At 42.7% G+C, this 16881-nt stretch overlaps 1 protein-coding gene across 1 annotated transcript in view; it reads left to right on the forward strand.

Moving 5' to 3' along the window:
* The window catches only part of PAXIP1 (PAX interacting protein 1), a 104467-nt gene that overhangs the window by 67930 nt on the left and 19656 nt on the right, over positions 1 to 16881 (forward strand). The window contains exons 11-13 of the mRNA XM_033931635.1: positions 1907 to 2028; positions 16376 to 16560; positions 16723 to 16766. Of these exons, the coding sequence (XP_033787526.1) occupies positions 1907 to 2028; positions 16376 to 16560; positions 16723 to 16766 (351 nt within the window). The remainder of the gene's footprint in view (positions 1 to 1906; positions 2029 to 16375; positions 16561 to 16722; positions 16767 to 16881) is intronic.

Raw genomic sequence — 16881 nt, forward strand, 5'->3', positions numbered from 1 at the left:
GAGGGATATGTACAGGTCACGAGAGACACCTGGCCATCAGTGAAAATAGCCCCCAAGGAGCCTTCGGGACTAGAAACCCTTCCGCACTAGCAATCTAATGCACAAACTGTAACTAAGGCATACACATGTCCATGCAGTAGCAGAAAACAGTCAATCAGCCCCAGAATCCGGGCCACTAAGAAGCTTTATAAAATCAGCAGCTGCTTCCGGGGACTGAAAAGACTTCCAAACTCCATTATGTTGAACCCTGAGCAAAGCTGGATAGTTAAATTGAAACCTCCTCTTGAGCTCAGCAAGTTTGGCACATAAAGGGTAATAAGGCTTCCTCCTTTCTTGCAAAGCCACCGAAAAGTCCTGGCTGATGCAGACAGATGTTCCATTATAGTTGAGCACCTTGTGTCGGAAATTCAGTAATTTTAGGATAACCACCCGCGGGCGCATTTCCAAGCCCGCTCGAGGGCCCTTAACGATGAGCCCGTTCCAAGTGCAAAGAGCCCAAAGAGGGTGGGAGAGGCAGTTCATCTTGCAGCCAACGCTCCAGGACATCCAACAAAAGATGATCCGCAATAGTTTCCGGAATGCCCATGAGACACAGGTTAGAGCGGCGCGAGCGATTTTCCAAATCGTCAAGCTTCTCAGACTGTGAAAGCACTTGGGCCTGTAGTGTGGTCAAAGCCGTCTCCGATGAGTCTTCCAGGGTCGAGACCCGCTGTTCTAGTTCCGCGGTGCGCGCCGCTGCAGCCGACAAAAGATTTTCAATGTTTGAAATCTGCGAGGAGAGAAGTTCCATTTTCGGTCCCAAGACCTGCGCGATCGCCTCCTTGATGTCACCCAGCGCGGTCTCAGTGAGATGGGAGACCGCCGCTGCGGGGCTCGCCGCCATCTTGCCCTCAGAAGGCCGCACTCGCTCACGATCTTTCCGAGCGTTTTTAGGAATCATGGAGTCCTGGGAACGCGTAATGTATCTGTCCATATATTAATGTGCCCGGTAAGAAGCAGCGCAAGCGTCGGAGGGAGAAACTGTCCCGCAATTTAGTAAGAGTAAACAGGGCAGCCCCGGAGCAAGCGAGGGAACGTCTTCACTCGCTCATAGCATCACGTGACCTCGTTGTTCTTGTTTTAAATCAGTTCGAATCGATTCACCCGAAGTGAATCAGTGAATCGATTTGAATCGTGAATCGGGCAGCACTAGTAAGCAGATGAGCTGTGAAAATAATTGTGTGATTTTTTTTTTTTTTTCCCAAGTTAGCTTTATCCAATGTTTGAGCCATACCTAGCCAGTCGGGTTTGCAGTTGAAAATTTATCTAAATCCAATGCTTCTTGCCTCCAGGATCCTTCCTGTGAAGTATTTGCTTGACGCCAAACTTAATGATCCTCACACTTTAACCCTTTCAGGACCATAAGGATCGTAGGCCAATTTTTGTGGTTTTGACGACATTTTTATGGTAAAAAGGGCTTGCAGATGCCAAAAAATTGATTTTTTTTGTGAAATATCATTATTTTTATTTAAAAAATCACACTTCTGGCTTATGGACAGTGTGGCAAGTGAATCTTCTCGTCAATCTAGCAACGACGCTAATGAATGAATGTCGGAACCAGTTTGTTTACATAAAGGCAGTATCATATGGAATCCGTACATATCAAATTTAGAACTGTAGACTGTCCCAATCAAAATTTATAGGATTTTAAAGTTATGGGACAAATAGGTCCCTTGGTCCTGAAAGGGTTAAGCAAGGCATGGAGAGGGATAACCCGCCCGGGAGTGCAGGTTCAGCGCTCAAGTCCGCAACTTTAGTCTCCTTACTGACTTGCTCTGACAGAACTTTGTATACGCGGAAGATGCTTCACAAACAAAGAGTGTTAAAGTTTGTAACCAGTAGTTGTTTTTTTTTTTTCTGCTTTCAGATTATATCCGTGACTGGATTTACTGACCATGATCGAGATGACCTTAAACTTATGGCCTATTTATCAGGCTCCAAGTATACGGGCTATTTGTGCCGCAGCAACACAGCTCTCATCTGTAAAGAGTAGGTAAAGTCTTATATTTGACTCTGAGCTCAAAATTGCCGGAGATATATTCTTGGTATCGATACTTGTTTGTCTGTGCCTGATACTGTGGTTGTAGAGGGGGATCGTATATGTAGGCTTAAATTGTGTCATTGAAATATTGCTAATTCTCTGACAGGAATGTGCATTGGAGATTAAAAAAGAATCACGCGACTCCGCCTTTTACTAGCGTGGAGCATCGCTTCAGAACTTTTTTCACTCTTTACGCATATACGGTGGTTTCTTCACCACCAGCCCAACAGCTGCTCAAATTTTATTTATTTTTTTCCATTTCTGCAACATGATGTTTTGAGAATGTATCATAAGAACATAAGAATTGCCGCTGTTGGGTCAGACCAGTAGGTCCATCGTGCCCAGCAGTCCGCTCACGCGGCGGCCCTCTGGTCAAAGACCAGCGCCCTAACTGAGACTGGCCCTGCCTGCGTACGTTCTGGTTCAGCAGAAACTTGTCTAACTTGGTAAAAGCTAAGACCCAGGTATCAGAAAGGTGAGAGATGTCAAAACCAGCCGTCGTGACACTTGAGTCACTTTGGGACGCCATCAATGGCATGCATTCTTCTCTACTGAAAGCAGTTAGACAAAATACTATGGATTTGAAAACTATTTCAGATGCAGTGCTCGTTCAAGCACAGGTCTCCAGCTAATATGGGCATTTTTTTCTTTCCTAGCCAGATTTTTTTTTTTCTCATTTGGAGCAATTTATTTCAGCATCTTCAACTTTTTGGAACAGTCAACGTTTTAAATTATTTTGGCTACTTTTCATTTTTAACTTTCCTAAATCTCCACTTGTCTCAGCTGTGGATATGTTTAAGAAATATTTGATGGAAGTTCTAGGGATGCCTTCGGAGGCACTCCCTCCTATTACAAGAGCCCAGTACCTATCTAATGTACCTGGGGCAATGTGGGATGGGGTATTAAGTGACTTGCCCAGTGTCTAATCCTTAGGTTTGTATACTGCATCATCTCCACGTTCGTAGAGCTCGGCGCGGTTTACAGTAGATGAAATAGGAGGGAACTACAACAAAGGGTTAGAGGTAGAAGTGTGAAGAATATTTAGAGGAGTTTTAAGGAGAAAGGTATGCCAGCCTAAAATTCGAGAAAACCACCGAGACCTGCTTGTGTGTTTTTTCGGTTCATAGACAATGGCGCGAAAGACAAAGGCACGCCCAGACAATTGAGCGCAGCGCAGAGGCATGCGCCGCTCAAATTTACTGTTTTTAGGGGCTCCGATGGGGGGTTTTGTTGGGGAACCCCACCCACTTTACTTAATAGACATCGCGCCGGCGTTGTGGGGGGTTTGGGGGGTTGTAACCCTCCACATTTTACTGTAAACTTAACTTTTTCCCTAAAAACAGGGAAAAAGTGAAGTTTTCAGTAAAATGTGGGGGGTTACAACCCTCCAAACCCCCCACAACGTCCCCACAACGCGGCGCGATGTCTATTAAGTAAAGTGGGGGAGGGTTCCCCCCCACGCCCCCCCGTCGGAGCCCTAAAAATAGTAATTTTGAGCGGCGCACGCCTCCGCGCTGCGCTCAATTGTCTGGGCGCGCTTTTGACCTGACACCATTTTTTCACCACAGCGCCATTTTGGTTCAAGAGAAAGTGCTTGTTTTTAATTGCTTTTGCTATTGTACAAGGCAGCTGGTTTAATTTGTTCTCTGTTGGTATTATATACAGTATATAATGCAAACCTGATATTAAATGAGCTGTTGCATTGTTCACCTATTTCAGTTTCTAGAAAAATCAAGTCCTATTTGCAGAATAGAGCCCAACTCCCTTCCCATTGGAACCAATTATTTATTTGGGTTTAATTCACACCTTTTTTCAGCAGCATCTCAAAGTGAGTTACATTCAGGGCCACAATCTCCCTTCCAGGGACAATCTACTCGTGTTTTTGTACCTGAGGCAATGAAGGGTTAAGTGACTTGCCCAAGATCACAAGGAGTAGCAGAGATCTTTGAAACCGAGTTTCCTCTTTGTCACCTGGTGCTCTGGTTTCAGGTTTATTTAAAGTTTTTTACACCGCTCAATCAGACTTCTCTAACCACAAGGCTATTCCTCCACTCCAGTGTTTATGGTTTTGGGGTGGTTTTCCTTGTTTTTATCCTTGCTCTGTAGTATTGCAAAACAAAAATACGTTGAGTCAGAAAAATGAGATGACTTCCACAAAAACAAGTTTTCATTTTCACCCGTCATAAGCTTTTCATGCTGTCTTCCTTTTTTATCAAATGACCGTCGTTAGCTAGGGAGTTCCATCTATGTTATTCTTTTGTACCTGCTGCTAAAGAGTAATGTTAGGAAATTCTTCTTTACGGAGAGGATGGTTGATGCGTGGAATGCGCTCCTGAGGGACGCGGTGGAGAAGAAAACGGTGACAGTTCAAACAAGCGTGGGATGAACACAGAGGATCTCTAATCAGAAAATAATGGGTATATATTGAAGGAATTAAGGCCAGAATGGACAGGCTTGCATGGTCTGTGTCCCGTATATGGACATTCAGTTGAAGACGGGCTGGGGAGGGCTTTGATGGCTGGGATGGTTGAGATGGGCTGAAGTGAGCTATGACGGAGACTCCAGTAGATGGAACCTAAGCACACTACCGTGCAGGGCTTTGGGTTTCTGGCCCAGAAATATCTAAGAAGAAGGACCATTTAAATTAAATGATTAATTTATAGAGCGTGTATGGTTGGGCAGACTGGATGGGCCATTCAGGTCTTTATCTGCCGTCATTTACTATGTTAAACAGGGAAGATAAAATTGCTTACCTGTAATCGGTGTTCGTCAATGATGGATGAGTTGAGTGGCTCTTTAAACTACTAACTCTACTTGCCAGTCTTTCTTTCCCCCACATTTCTTCATGGGTTTGTTATCCATTAAACTGAGCAACTGCAGGAGTGGCAGTACATGGGAAATAATCGTATGTTCCTGAAAAACTGTAAAACAATTCTTTAAGTTGGTATATTGTGAAGTTGCATGACCCTTTGTATGTGACTGTCATAAGAGAACACTTAAAATTTATTATTGAAGTTTTATTTTTTTTTCTGTACAATCTTGCATCAAGAAGTAAATTTGGATTTTGAAGTAATAAATTGTAATAGTCTTTAAAATAAAATTAGAGCAACTTAAAAGTAAATATCCTCATTTATCAGCTGTATTTTGCAGTTTCAGGAAAAATAGCATAATTTGAAGGCTGTGATCTTTTAGTAGATCAAACAAAAGCAATTATAGAAAATATTATAGTATATTGATTTTCAAGGCTTCTTAGAGACACCTGAAGAAGTTATAAACCCTGGAAACTAATTTATAATGACATCTATATAATTACATTTTGTAGCTTCAGTAAAAGATATTACAGCCTTCAAAGGTTCCTATTTAAGTGATGTTAATTATAATGCGCTCTTCACCTAGCAATCTTAGATTTTTTTTTTTTATTTGTACAAGTGATTTAAATGTAAAAAGTGTGTAGTAAACTGAAAAATTTACTTTAGTGCATGCAGATACTATAGAATTAACAATACTAAATTTTGTCCTGAAACAGTAAGTAACCATACCTCACATTCTCAAAAATAGTGTGATAGACCGGAGGAAGTATATTTCTGTGGTTGTCAAACATGCTAGAGAATTCAGATTAGTAATAGTAATCTGAGTTTGGTCAACAAATAACTATAGGATTGATATCCATCAGAAGTTAACTGGGTAGGAGTGAATTATGCAGACGGGTCCTGCATGACAGTGTCACTGACCATCTGCTCAGACTGATTTAGCGCTCTTTGGTTAATGCCAGGGTGGTCTGGGGTAAAGTCGGTGGATACGGTAGTCACCCAGTTTGTGGCGGTTTTCAGTCCACTAACCAGATAACTGCAAAGTTAGGAATGCAAAAAGGCTGCCTTGGGCACCCGTCCTGAATATTTGTGGTAGCTCGGTAAGCGCTGTTGGCTGCCCAATTCCTGCATATTTAGCAGTGGTATCCGGGGGATTGTCTGAATTAATCAGATAACAAATGCCCACCACAGCCAACATTTGAAAAATGCTAACTACAGTGGGGTTGAATGTTGTCCAGTATATTTGTTGTTAGTTTTCAAGGAAACAGCGATTAAGACAGAATGTTGGTCTGTTAGATTATCAGTGACTGAAGGATGCTGGTTATTTGTGTAAATTTAGGGCTCCTTTTACGAAGGTGCACTAGCGTTTTTAGCGCGTGCTACAATGCCCCGCGCGCCAACCCCGCGCTACACGCCAGCTCTATGGAGGCTTAAGCATCTAGCACGCGCGGCCTTGTAGCATGCGCAAAGCACGTGCTAAAACCACTAGCGCACCTTCGTAAAAGGAGCCCTTAGTAAATGATAGCAGGTAAAGACCTAAATGATCCATCCAGTCTGCCGAACTCATCCATCAATTCGTGATTTAAACCAACAATGAATGTGGCATAAAAATACTTGATTCTGGTCTTTCTTTGCCATTTTCGGGACACAGATCATAGAAGTCCACCTGGCACTGTCCTTGCATTCCAACTATTTATTTATTTAATTTGTTTCTATCCCATCCTTCCCAAAGAGCTCAGGATGGGTTACAGGTCAACATACACAATATACCGTTAACAGATTACAATTTGCCATAGTTAAAGTACAAGTTTTTTCTGACACACTTGACACATACTAGGGATCTAATACCAATATCCATGCTATACAGTTTACAGGTTAAATTTGTCATAGTTATAGTGCAAGATTTTTCAATACAAGTTTTTATCCTAATGCGGCACATATCGATGTGTATTTTTTTGTAATCAGTCGGTCGTGGGTAGGGGAGTTAGGCAAACAGGTATGATTTTATTGCGTTCCTAAAGTTGAGGAGGCTTTCAGGAGATTTAATCTGTGGGGGCAGTTGATTCCAGTGGGTTGGTATGAAGTGGGAGTAGGAACGTCGTTTGTTAGTTTGCAGTTGAAGGGGGTGTTTTGAGGCATGTTTCATCCTGGGAGTGGCGGGACATGTTCAGTTCGTATGGAGGAAGCTTGGTCGTCACGTAGCCTGGCGCCACGTCTTGCAAGGATTTAAACGCTAGCATCAGGCCCTTGAAGACACAACATCTGGCTACAGGCAACCATTGAGCTGACAAAAGAGCCTGGGAGACAGGGTCACGGGGATAGAGGTTTTTTAGAAGTCTGATTGCCGTGTTTTGTACACATTGGAGATGTCGTATGTTCTTTGCCTTGAGACCGTTGAATCGCTCGTTGCAGTAGTCCATGCAGGAGAGGACTAAGATGTAGAATAGCTGGGTGAAGTCGGACTCAGGAAAGTAGTTCCTTATTTTTCAGAGTTGACACGGGTAGTAAAATGAGGAAGATACTACCCGAGAGATGTGGTTTGAAAGCAATAGGTTGGAGTCAAGGAGTATTCCTAGGCTGTCCGCAGAGTCTTTTGCAATTCTGGTAGTCGAGTCCCAGTGTAGAGAGGGACAGATGTAGTTGCAGAGTTCTTTGCAGATCCAAAGGAGTTCTGTTTTGGAGGCATTCAGATGTAGTTTGTTGATGGACATCCAGTTTTTGGTTTCTGAGAGGCAGTTTAGGAGATAGTTTCGAAGTGAGTTAAGTTCCAAGTTGTAGTTTTAATTATCTTGTCTGAGCCGCAGGGGGAGGAGGGTGGGGGGACAGTGTCTGTAGCGTGATGGAGTCAAGGTGAGATTTTTTTTTTCTACTTTGTCTGCAAAGTAATCTTTTTTTTTTTTTTTAATTATAGTTTGAATAGTACATTTTCCAATTATATAAAGGAAAAAAGGAGAGTCTACATACACATTACATAATTCATCATACATAAATCCTTTTTAAGCCCACTAAATGGGGAGACAAGATACTATATTCGACTAAAAATAAAGAAAAGATAAAGGAAATAATTCTCAATTTAACTACGTGAACCTTGTATCATTCCTTACTGTTAAAGGGATACATCCTCCTCATTACCTTAGCGATGAAATATACAAAAATATACTACTCATTTCTGCTCACGAGCAGCTAAAAATTGTTGTAATTGAATGGGATCCCAAAAAACATATTCAACATCATGTAACTTAACTAAACATTTGCAAGGAAATTTTTACATAAAAAGACGCCTCCAGAGCCAAAACTCTAAGTTTTAACCTCAAAAAATTCTTTCCTTCTGCATTGAGTAGCTCTGGAAACATCAGGAAAAATCCTGACTAAGTCACCACAAAATTTTGTTAATCTATTTTTGAAGTAAAGTTTCATGATTAACATTTTATCTATCTCACTCATGCATGTTATCACCAAGGTAGATCGATTCTGGATCACATCTTGTGTATCTTCCAAAAATTCAGTTAAATTAATTTCTGTTGTGACCAGATGGACCACCTCCTCTTTTTTCTTTTGAGGTACATAGTAATAATTATTTACTGGAAAATTATCCACATTGGGCAATCCCAGTACTTCTTTAAGGTATTTTTTTAACAGTATTTCAGGTGCTAATAAATGAGTCAAAGGGAAATTGACCAATTGGAGATTTCTCGCTCTATTCATATTTTCCATAGATTCTATTTTAGCATGAATCACAGTTGAATCCTTAACAGCAGAGACTGAGACAGCTCGCAATGTGTTACATTGAGCTTCCATAACATTTAAACATTTATCCAAACAACTTAGATTGGAATCCACATTTTGTAGTTTACAAGAAACAGATTGTGAAAAATCCTCCATTTGTTTCATCGTTGACCTAAGAAACCCTTCAACCCTAGTACCATATTTTCACGCATATAACGCGCGTGTTATACACGATTTTACAAACCGTGCATAACCATGCGCATTATACGCGTGAGCACGTTGTACAAATTTTTTTTTACATAGTTCCCCCCCCCCTCCCCGACGTCCGATTCATCACCCTGAAGGACCGCTCGCATCCCCCCTGAAGGACTGCTCGCACCCCCACAGCCTCCCCCACTCCCCCTCCCGCATGGAGAAGCTGCCTACCGTTGTTTCCGGATGCCAGTGAGCCCAGCTGCTTCCTCTGCCGGCGGTCCCGCCCCTTCTCTGAGCCCGCCGGAAGAGGAAGCATCGTAGCGCAGGGCTCAGAGAAGGGGGCGGGACCGCCGGCAGAGGAAGCAGCTGGGCTCACTGGCATCCGTAAACAACGGTAGGCAGCTTCTCCATGCGGGAGGGGGAGGGGGGGAGGCTGTGGGGGTGTGAGCGGTCCTTCGGGTGGAGGTGCGAGCGGTCCTTCGGAAAGGAGAGTCGGGGCGGCAAGAGGAGAGTCAGGGCTGCATGTGCGGTATACGCGTGTGCGCACTATAGTAAAAAATTTTTACATAAATTTCTGTTCCCCGCGCGCTATACCCGTGTGCGCGTTTTACACGGGTGCGCGGTATATGGGTGAAAATATGGTAATGCCTAACCACAAGTCTGCAAAGTAATCTGAGAGCATTTCACTGTCGAGTTCCGGTGTTAAGGCTTCGGTTAACTCCTTGCAACATTGTGGGCTCATTTTACTAAGGTGCGCAAGCGGTTTTTATCGTGCGCTTAACATGCGCTAAATGCTAACGCCTCCATAGAGCTTGCGTTAGTATTTTTCGTTTAGCGTGCGCTAAAAACGCTAGCGCACCTTAGTAAAAGGTACCTTGTATCTTTTTTGTTAGTTTAAAAAAGTTTTTTTGACCTATTGGGGGTCTTTAATAGTTGTTGGGAGTAGTATATTTTTTTAGCCTCTAGGGTGGCTTTTTTATATTCCTCATGCAGTTCCATTTGGACCTGCCACTGTTGGGCCTGAATTTGTACCGTTTTCTTTCTTCTTTTCTTAAGTCGTCTGTAAACCAGGGGGAGGAGTAATTGTGGGGGATAGTATTTGACCTCTTTGACTTGCACTAGTCCTTTGTTATAGGGGTTTTACCTCAGTGTGCCTTCTCTAGCAGCTATCCTAATCTGTCTTGCCATATACAGGAGACAGACTGTAGAAGCCAACCCAGCACTGGTCTGAGTTCCTCGGAGTCAGAGCCGCCATCTAAGCAACACTCAACACACATGCAGTTATTTAAGTTGTTTATATATATATTCTATACAGTCAAACAAATAAGGACAGTTTAAAAGTCAGAACTGGTCCAAAAACTTCAGAAAAGGATCCCTAATATATATATAATATATTCTATACCAGGGGTGCCCAACGCGTCGATCGCGATCGACAGGTCGTTCGCTCAGGCGACCCCAGTCGATCGCACAGCAGGCTCCCTTCTTCCCTTCTCTTTTTTTCCCCTCCTGACTGGCCCGCCTCTTAAAGAACGCTGGCCAATCAGAGTCCTGGAAGGGCGGGGTGAAGGTCGGTGGGGGACGGAGCTCAGCGCACCACAAGAAATAGAAGCGCCTGTAATGATTGAGGTAAGAGCGAGGCCTAATGCTGCCCGATATACAATTTTAAAAACCCCAAAATCGGCCTCCCAATCAGTGGCGTACCAAGGTGGGGCGGTCCGCCCCCGCCCCGGGTGCACGGTTTGGAGGGATGCACAGCTGTCCGGGTCCTCCTGCCCTTCCTTTCCACCGGTCTGCGCACGGGGCTCGCACCCGCCGCCCAAATGGTGCTGTTGGTTATCGCGTGACTCGCGGGAGTTGACAGCACCATTCGAGCGTCGGCTCGGGACCAGGCAGGCGCGAGCCCCGAACTCGGACCGGGGGAAAAGAAAGGCAGGATGACCCGGACCTGGCCGGCTGTGTACCCCTCCAAGCCGTGCACCCGGGCGGATCGTCCCCCTTCTAAATCCATTGTACTTGTCTTTTATTCAGTTCCACTAATGAACATTGTGACAGGCAGTTCTTATGGGGCAGTTCTTTATTTTTCTGTGCCTAAGTATTCTATTAATTTAACTTCCTTGTTCCTGTGGGGATCTCCAAAGGGGACGAATGGGAGACGGCCGGTGGCAGGTGGTACTTTAGCAATTCTTGCAGGTTGCCATAGGCCTCAGGAGCTGTCTTCCCTCTGCCATGGTCCTGCCTCTCCTCTAAGTCAGAGACAGGCTTGGGGCAGAGGGAAGACAGCTCCTGAGGCCTATGGCAACCTGCAAGGATCGCTAAAGTACCAGCGATCCTCTCTGCAGATTGCTCCCTGCTGGAATTAGGTAAATGGATGTGGGGAGGGTAGGCCTTCGGGGGGGGGGGTGCAGTCCTTCAAGGGGTAGTGCAGGCCTTCAGGGGGGGAGTCAACCTTTGGGGGGGAATGTGCAGACCTTCAGGGGGGGGTCAGGCCTTCGGGGGAGGGGGGCTCTGGTATAGAAGTACATGGAGGGAGGGAGAGAAGGGGGTTCAAAGAGACGTGCATATGCCGGACTTTGGGGAAAAGAAATAATGGGTCTTAAAAATAGAGGAGAGAGATGGTGGACAATGGGATTTAGGGAGGGAAGGAACAGACAGGGAAGAAGTTGGACACAAGGGATGGTATGGAGGGGGGAATAGAGATACTGGATAGGAAGGTAATTGGAAAAAGAAAGGGAGAGATGGTGGACCCTGGGGGGTGGGGAAGGAGGGAAAGATGAAGGATGAAAGGGTAGTTGAGAACAGGTGGATCTGTGGATGGTGATGAAAAAAAAGGAAAGATGCCAGACTTGGGGGGAGGGAAGGGAAACAGAAGGGTTGGACAGAGATGGAAGATGGATGGTTAGCATGGTGAAAGAAGAAAACAACAAATGGGCAGGAGACCCTGACAAGTGAGTTATCAGAAGAAAACCAGAGCCTGGGACCAACATGATCTGAATAATGACCAGAAAACAAAAGGTAGAAAAAATAATTTTATTTTCTATTTTGTGATTACAATATGTCAAATTTGAAATGTGTATCTTGCCAGAGGTGGTGTTATACCGCAAACGTAAGCTAGGATTTAATAGAGAGAGGAAAAGTCTTTTTTGTTAATTTTGTTTACACCACAGTGCCAGTGTGGGTAGGAGAGGGCAAAGGGGGTGAAGAGGCTATAAAATAAACCCACCAGGATGTTTGAAAAAAACACTCACTTGGGCAGGAAAATCAAATCGAAAAATCAATTCAGTAGGCTGAATAGAATCAAAATTTTTTTTCCTGAATTGGGCAGCATTAGTTGGGAAGAGTTGCTTCAGGACATAATATGGCCAGTCTGAAATTTCACCTGCAATCGAAAATAAGACCTACCCCGAAAATAAGAACTAGTGCGTTTTTTGGGCCCAAAATTAATTTGAGACACTGTCTTATTTTGGGGGAAACATGGTAGCTGAAAACCAGTGAGCTACATAAAAGGAAGTAGGTGGGACAATTTGAACCCAATAGTGTGGCAAGTTGACGTTGTTTTAACATACTGTGTGTGTGTGTGGTTTGTTAATATGAATTTGAGCTCATGATAGTGAGTGGGAACAAATTAGTGTTTGTAATGACTAATAAATTAAGCCAATACTGGTGTTTAGATAGACGAAACACAATGATATGAATGATTGTATTAGTTGAGAATCATGTTATCAAGCATAGATGTCTTGAAATCACTAATACAATTAATATCAAATTTTATCTGGGCTTTTTACCCTTATTTCTCTCTCCAGTGTGTCTGTGGATCCATTCCAGTTTGATGTGGATCTCTTGCTGCCTTTTCCTGATCAGCTAGTTAGGAGAACTTGGAAAAACCTCAGTATATGTTAAAAGCACACTTGATTCTATTTCAAGTTACTACAAAACTCCACCACACATATCAGTGTCGGAGACTGATAGTAACCTCACTAAAGATGCAAATAATCTGTTTTGATAATCTGCTGTAGCGACGGCTTTAAACTTTTTGAGAATCTTGCCCCTAGTTAGCGGCTTCCAGTTTATTTATATTAAAGAACGGGTCTAAAAATGAGTGGGGGAGCTGGACCAAGTAAGAAACCAAAAATGTACTACTTCCATTCAGAATGGGAGGAGGATTTTTTTTTTCACAATGTCATATTCAAAGTGTGTTTGTTTGATATGCCAGTCTACCATCGCTATTCCAAAGAAAGGAAATGTGGGACGACACTTTCGGACTGTTCATAAAAAGTACGACACTTGACTACCCACCGAAAAGCGAGCTAAGAAAAAGAAAGGTGAGGGAATTGAAATCACAGTTGTCCGGGCAGCGGTCATTTTTCTCACAGCTAACCTCAAAAGCAAAGGCAGCCACTGATGCATCGTTCAGGGTGAGTCATGCCATCATTAAACACAAGAAATCCTTCCAAGACGGACAGATGATAAAAGAAGTATTCGTTGAAGCAGCTAATTCATTGTTTCGGGACTTCAAAAGCAAACCAGAGAAATTATCTGCAATCAAACCTCTCCAGCTATCAAGAAACACAGTTACACGGCGTTGTGAAATAATGGCCAAGGATTTGACGCAGCAGCTTTGGAAGGACAATGCGGATTGTGAGTGTTTATCGCTGCAATTGGATGAGTCAACAGATTTAAGCGACACAGCACAGTTGTGCATTTTTATTCGAATGGTGTTCAAAGATATGACTTCAAAAGAGGAGCTGTTAACAATACTACCACTGAAGGGACACACGCGAGGAGAAGACATTTTTCAGTGTGTCAAAAACTTTATGGAGCAAACCCACCTCCCAGTTTGCAAATTGGTGTCAATCACCACGGACGGTGCTCCCGCAATGGTTGGCTCCTCGAATGGATTTATTGCCAGGTGCAGGGAGGATGAGGCTTTCCCTGACTTCCTTAATTACCACTGTATAATTCACCAACAAGCATTATGCGGAAAAATGCTAAACATGAAGGAGATAATGGATGTGGCAATGAAGATCGCCTGTTCTATTCGAGCCAGATCTCTTCAAAGACGTCTGTTCCGTGCGCATCTGGAGGAAGCTGACTGCGACCATCTTGAATTGTTACTACACACTGATGTGAGATGGCTCAGTAGGGGGAAATTCCTGCAGAGATTTCGAGAGCTATGTCCGGAGATAAAGGAGTTTCTCCTTGTCGCTCAACATGCAGAATACAACCAACTAAATGACGACCAGTGGCTGCTAGACTTGGCATTTTTAACCGATCTGACCAACATGTTGAATGATCTCAATGTAGAGCTGCAAGGAAAAGACAAAACTGTGGTCAAATTGATCAGCTCAGTTAATGCTTTCAAAGGAAAGATGAAACATCTGTCTTCAAAGCTGCAGCGCCATGATTTCGGAAACTTTCAAAACCTCGAATCAGAGCTGGAGATGCAGCAAAAGGCTTGTGCGCAACTCGACAGTGACCGCTACACTCAGCAGATTGACAATTGTCTTTCAGAGTTTGACAGACGCTTTCAAGACTTTGCTTTACTCGAGCCAGTTGCTACATTTATGTGCTACCCATTTCGGCAAGATGTTTCATCTGAACTCGTCTGGAGTGGAGGAGGAGATTTTCATACTACAGGCTGACATTGAGCTGAAGTCTAGAGCTCATGAACAGTTCTGGAACTTACTCCCTGAGGAAAAGTACCCAAACATGAGGAAATGTGCTACCTTCTTGACTGCATTATTCGGTTCAACTTATTTATGCGAGTCAGCCTTTTCCCACACGAAGATTATTAAGTCCAAATACCGTTCCACCATGACTGATGATCATTTGGAAGTCTGTTTGAGGCTGGCTATCAGCAACTACTGTCCGGACTACGCAACTCTAGCTAATTCCATTCAGGCCACGTCTTCATCGGAATAAGGTAATGGCCAAAAATGTACAAAATTGTATTGTGCTATACATGTTCATGCTGTTTTGCAAGGTAAACAATATATATTTTAAATATAAATGAGAGGCGGTGGGTCATACTCGTCATCAGAAGAGTTACTTGCTCATTTTGGGAGCTTATTTGGCTTCCTTATCACCCCATGGTCGTAGTCTCCTTGTGAATATTTTATCTTAAGGAACCTTGTGGCCTTTTGCTTTTGCTCAGTATCGGACACTGTCTGTTATTTATCTTTCTCTTCTTCTTCTTCTATTCTCTCTTTCTGTGCTGGGGGGAAGGGATTTTGGGTTCCAAGGGTCAGAAGAGTATGGGCTCTTGGAGGTCTTACTCTGGTGATCCTGGGAACCCAAAATCCCTTCCCCCTCCCCCAGAAGAGAAGCAAAGAAAGAGAAAAGAGAAAGAAAAACATATAACAGACAACGTCCAATACTGAAAGGGGGGGGGGGTCCTGGGGGTTGGGTGGGTTGGTATGAGTAGGGGAGGTTGTCTTTTTCTCTGTGCTACTTGTGTTTGTTGGTTATTGTTGGCTTTGTATTTTTGTATTCTGTATTTGCTGTATAATAAAAAAAATATTTGAACATAAATACAAAGTACACTCGGTGTGTGTATATATATATATATATATAAATAAATAAATAAATAATAAATATATGTTTAGCATTTTTATTGTTGGTAGATCATTTTGACTTGGCCATTTTAAAAGTAGCTCGCAAGCCCAAAAAGTGTGGGCACCCCTGTTCTATACAGTCAAACAAGTAAGGACAGCTTAAAAGTCAGAACTGGTCCAAAAACTTCAGAAAAGTTAGGGATCCTTTTCTGAAGTTTTTGGACCAGTTCTGACTTTTAAACTGTCCTTATTTGTTTGACTGTATAGAATGTTAGAAATGAGGTTATTCATACCAGAAAGTATTGGATATAAGCTTAAAAACTCAAAACCGGCCGAGTGTCCACCTGTAGAGTCGTTATTTGACAGTTCTGAAGATCTCAGATCCAACAGAAAAAAGGTTGGGCTATAGCCGATTAGTGTTCAGTGAAGGGGCACTTTCAAGTGGAAAGATTGTACGTTAGAAATAGTTGATGAAATTTCAAAGATACCCATATAATGCTGCCGAGGAGGAATCTAAGGTCTGAGGGTACTATGAGATTAACCTCTGACATGGAGAAAACAGGTCCGGAATGTTAAATCCAGAGTGACAGTGTTGTCCTTAGTGGGGGGGAGGGGGGTGTCAAAATTTGGAATTCCCTCTCTGGTAGCCTGAAAATCTGTTCCTACCGCTTACAATTTAGAAAGATGTTGAAGACACAACTGCTTGTGGAGGAATTTTTAAATTTATTTTTTTTTTAACTACCTGGTAGATTTATTTTAAGACTTCTAAGCTGTGAATATTGCACTTTATTCAATGTGATGGCTATTGTGTAAATTCTTTGAGTTCTCGCCATTATTTTTAGGGGATGAGATTGCTATGTAATTGCAATGTAATTTGAATGCATTTTATAAATGCATTATGTATGAATGATTACGAACGATTTTCAATTGTTAACCGCTTAGTTTTAGGCGGTCTAGAAATATTAGAAATAAATAGATAAATATTTAACGAAGATGTTTTATTCTTCTAAAAGACCAAGTGGCTTAAAGTATGAGAAGGCTAAAGAGTGGAGGATACCCTGCGTCAATGCACAGTGGCTTTGTGACATCCTGCTTGGAAACTTTGAAGCACTACGGCAGATGCAACACAATCGATACATAGTGTTCAACTTCCAGGAACCTCTTGTTCCATCGCAACATCTGATTTCAAACCTGCTTGGTAAGCGCACGTTTGCATTTTTCATTTTGAAAGAGATCAATACATCTTCCCAGTTGTGTGTTTAGCATGCATAGTGTTAATTGTAATACCAAAGAATATACTGAATATACTGAAGTTCTATTATGATAACCGCAGTTTACTGTTTTTTTTTCATGTATTTAGATGCTTGGAGAGTTCCAGTAAAAGTATCTTCTGAACTCTTGCTGGTATGTTAATTTATTATTTTTAGTTCTATTTACAATTTAAAAAAAAAAAAAAAATGAATGGCCTTTGTTATTTTTTTATAAGGTAGTTGGCTTTTGCAATAACGTGAGTGCAGCC

Source organism: Geotrypetes seraphini, chromosome 2 (genome assembly GCF_902459505.1).
Source record: "Geotrypetes seraphini chromosome 2, aGeoSer1.1, whole genome shotgun sequence".
In the NCBI taxonomy this organism is placed as follows: Eukaryota; Metazoa; Chordata; class Amphibia; order Gymnophiona; family Dermophiidae; genus Geotrypetes; species Geotrypetes seraphini.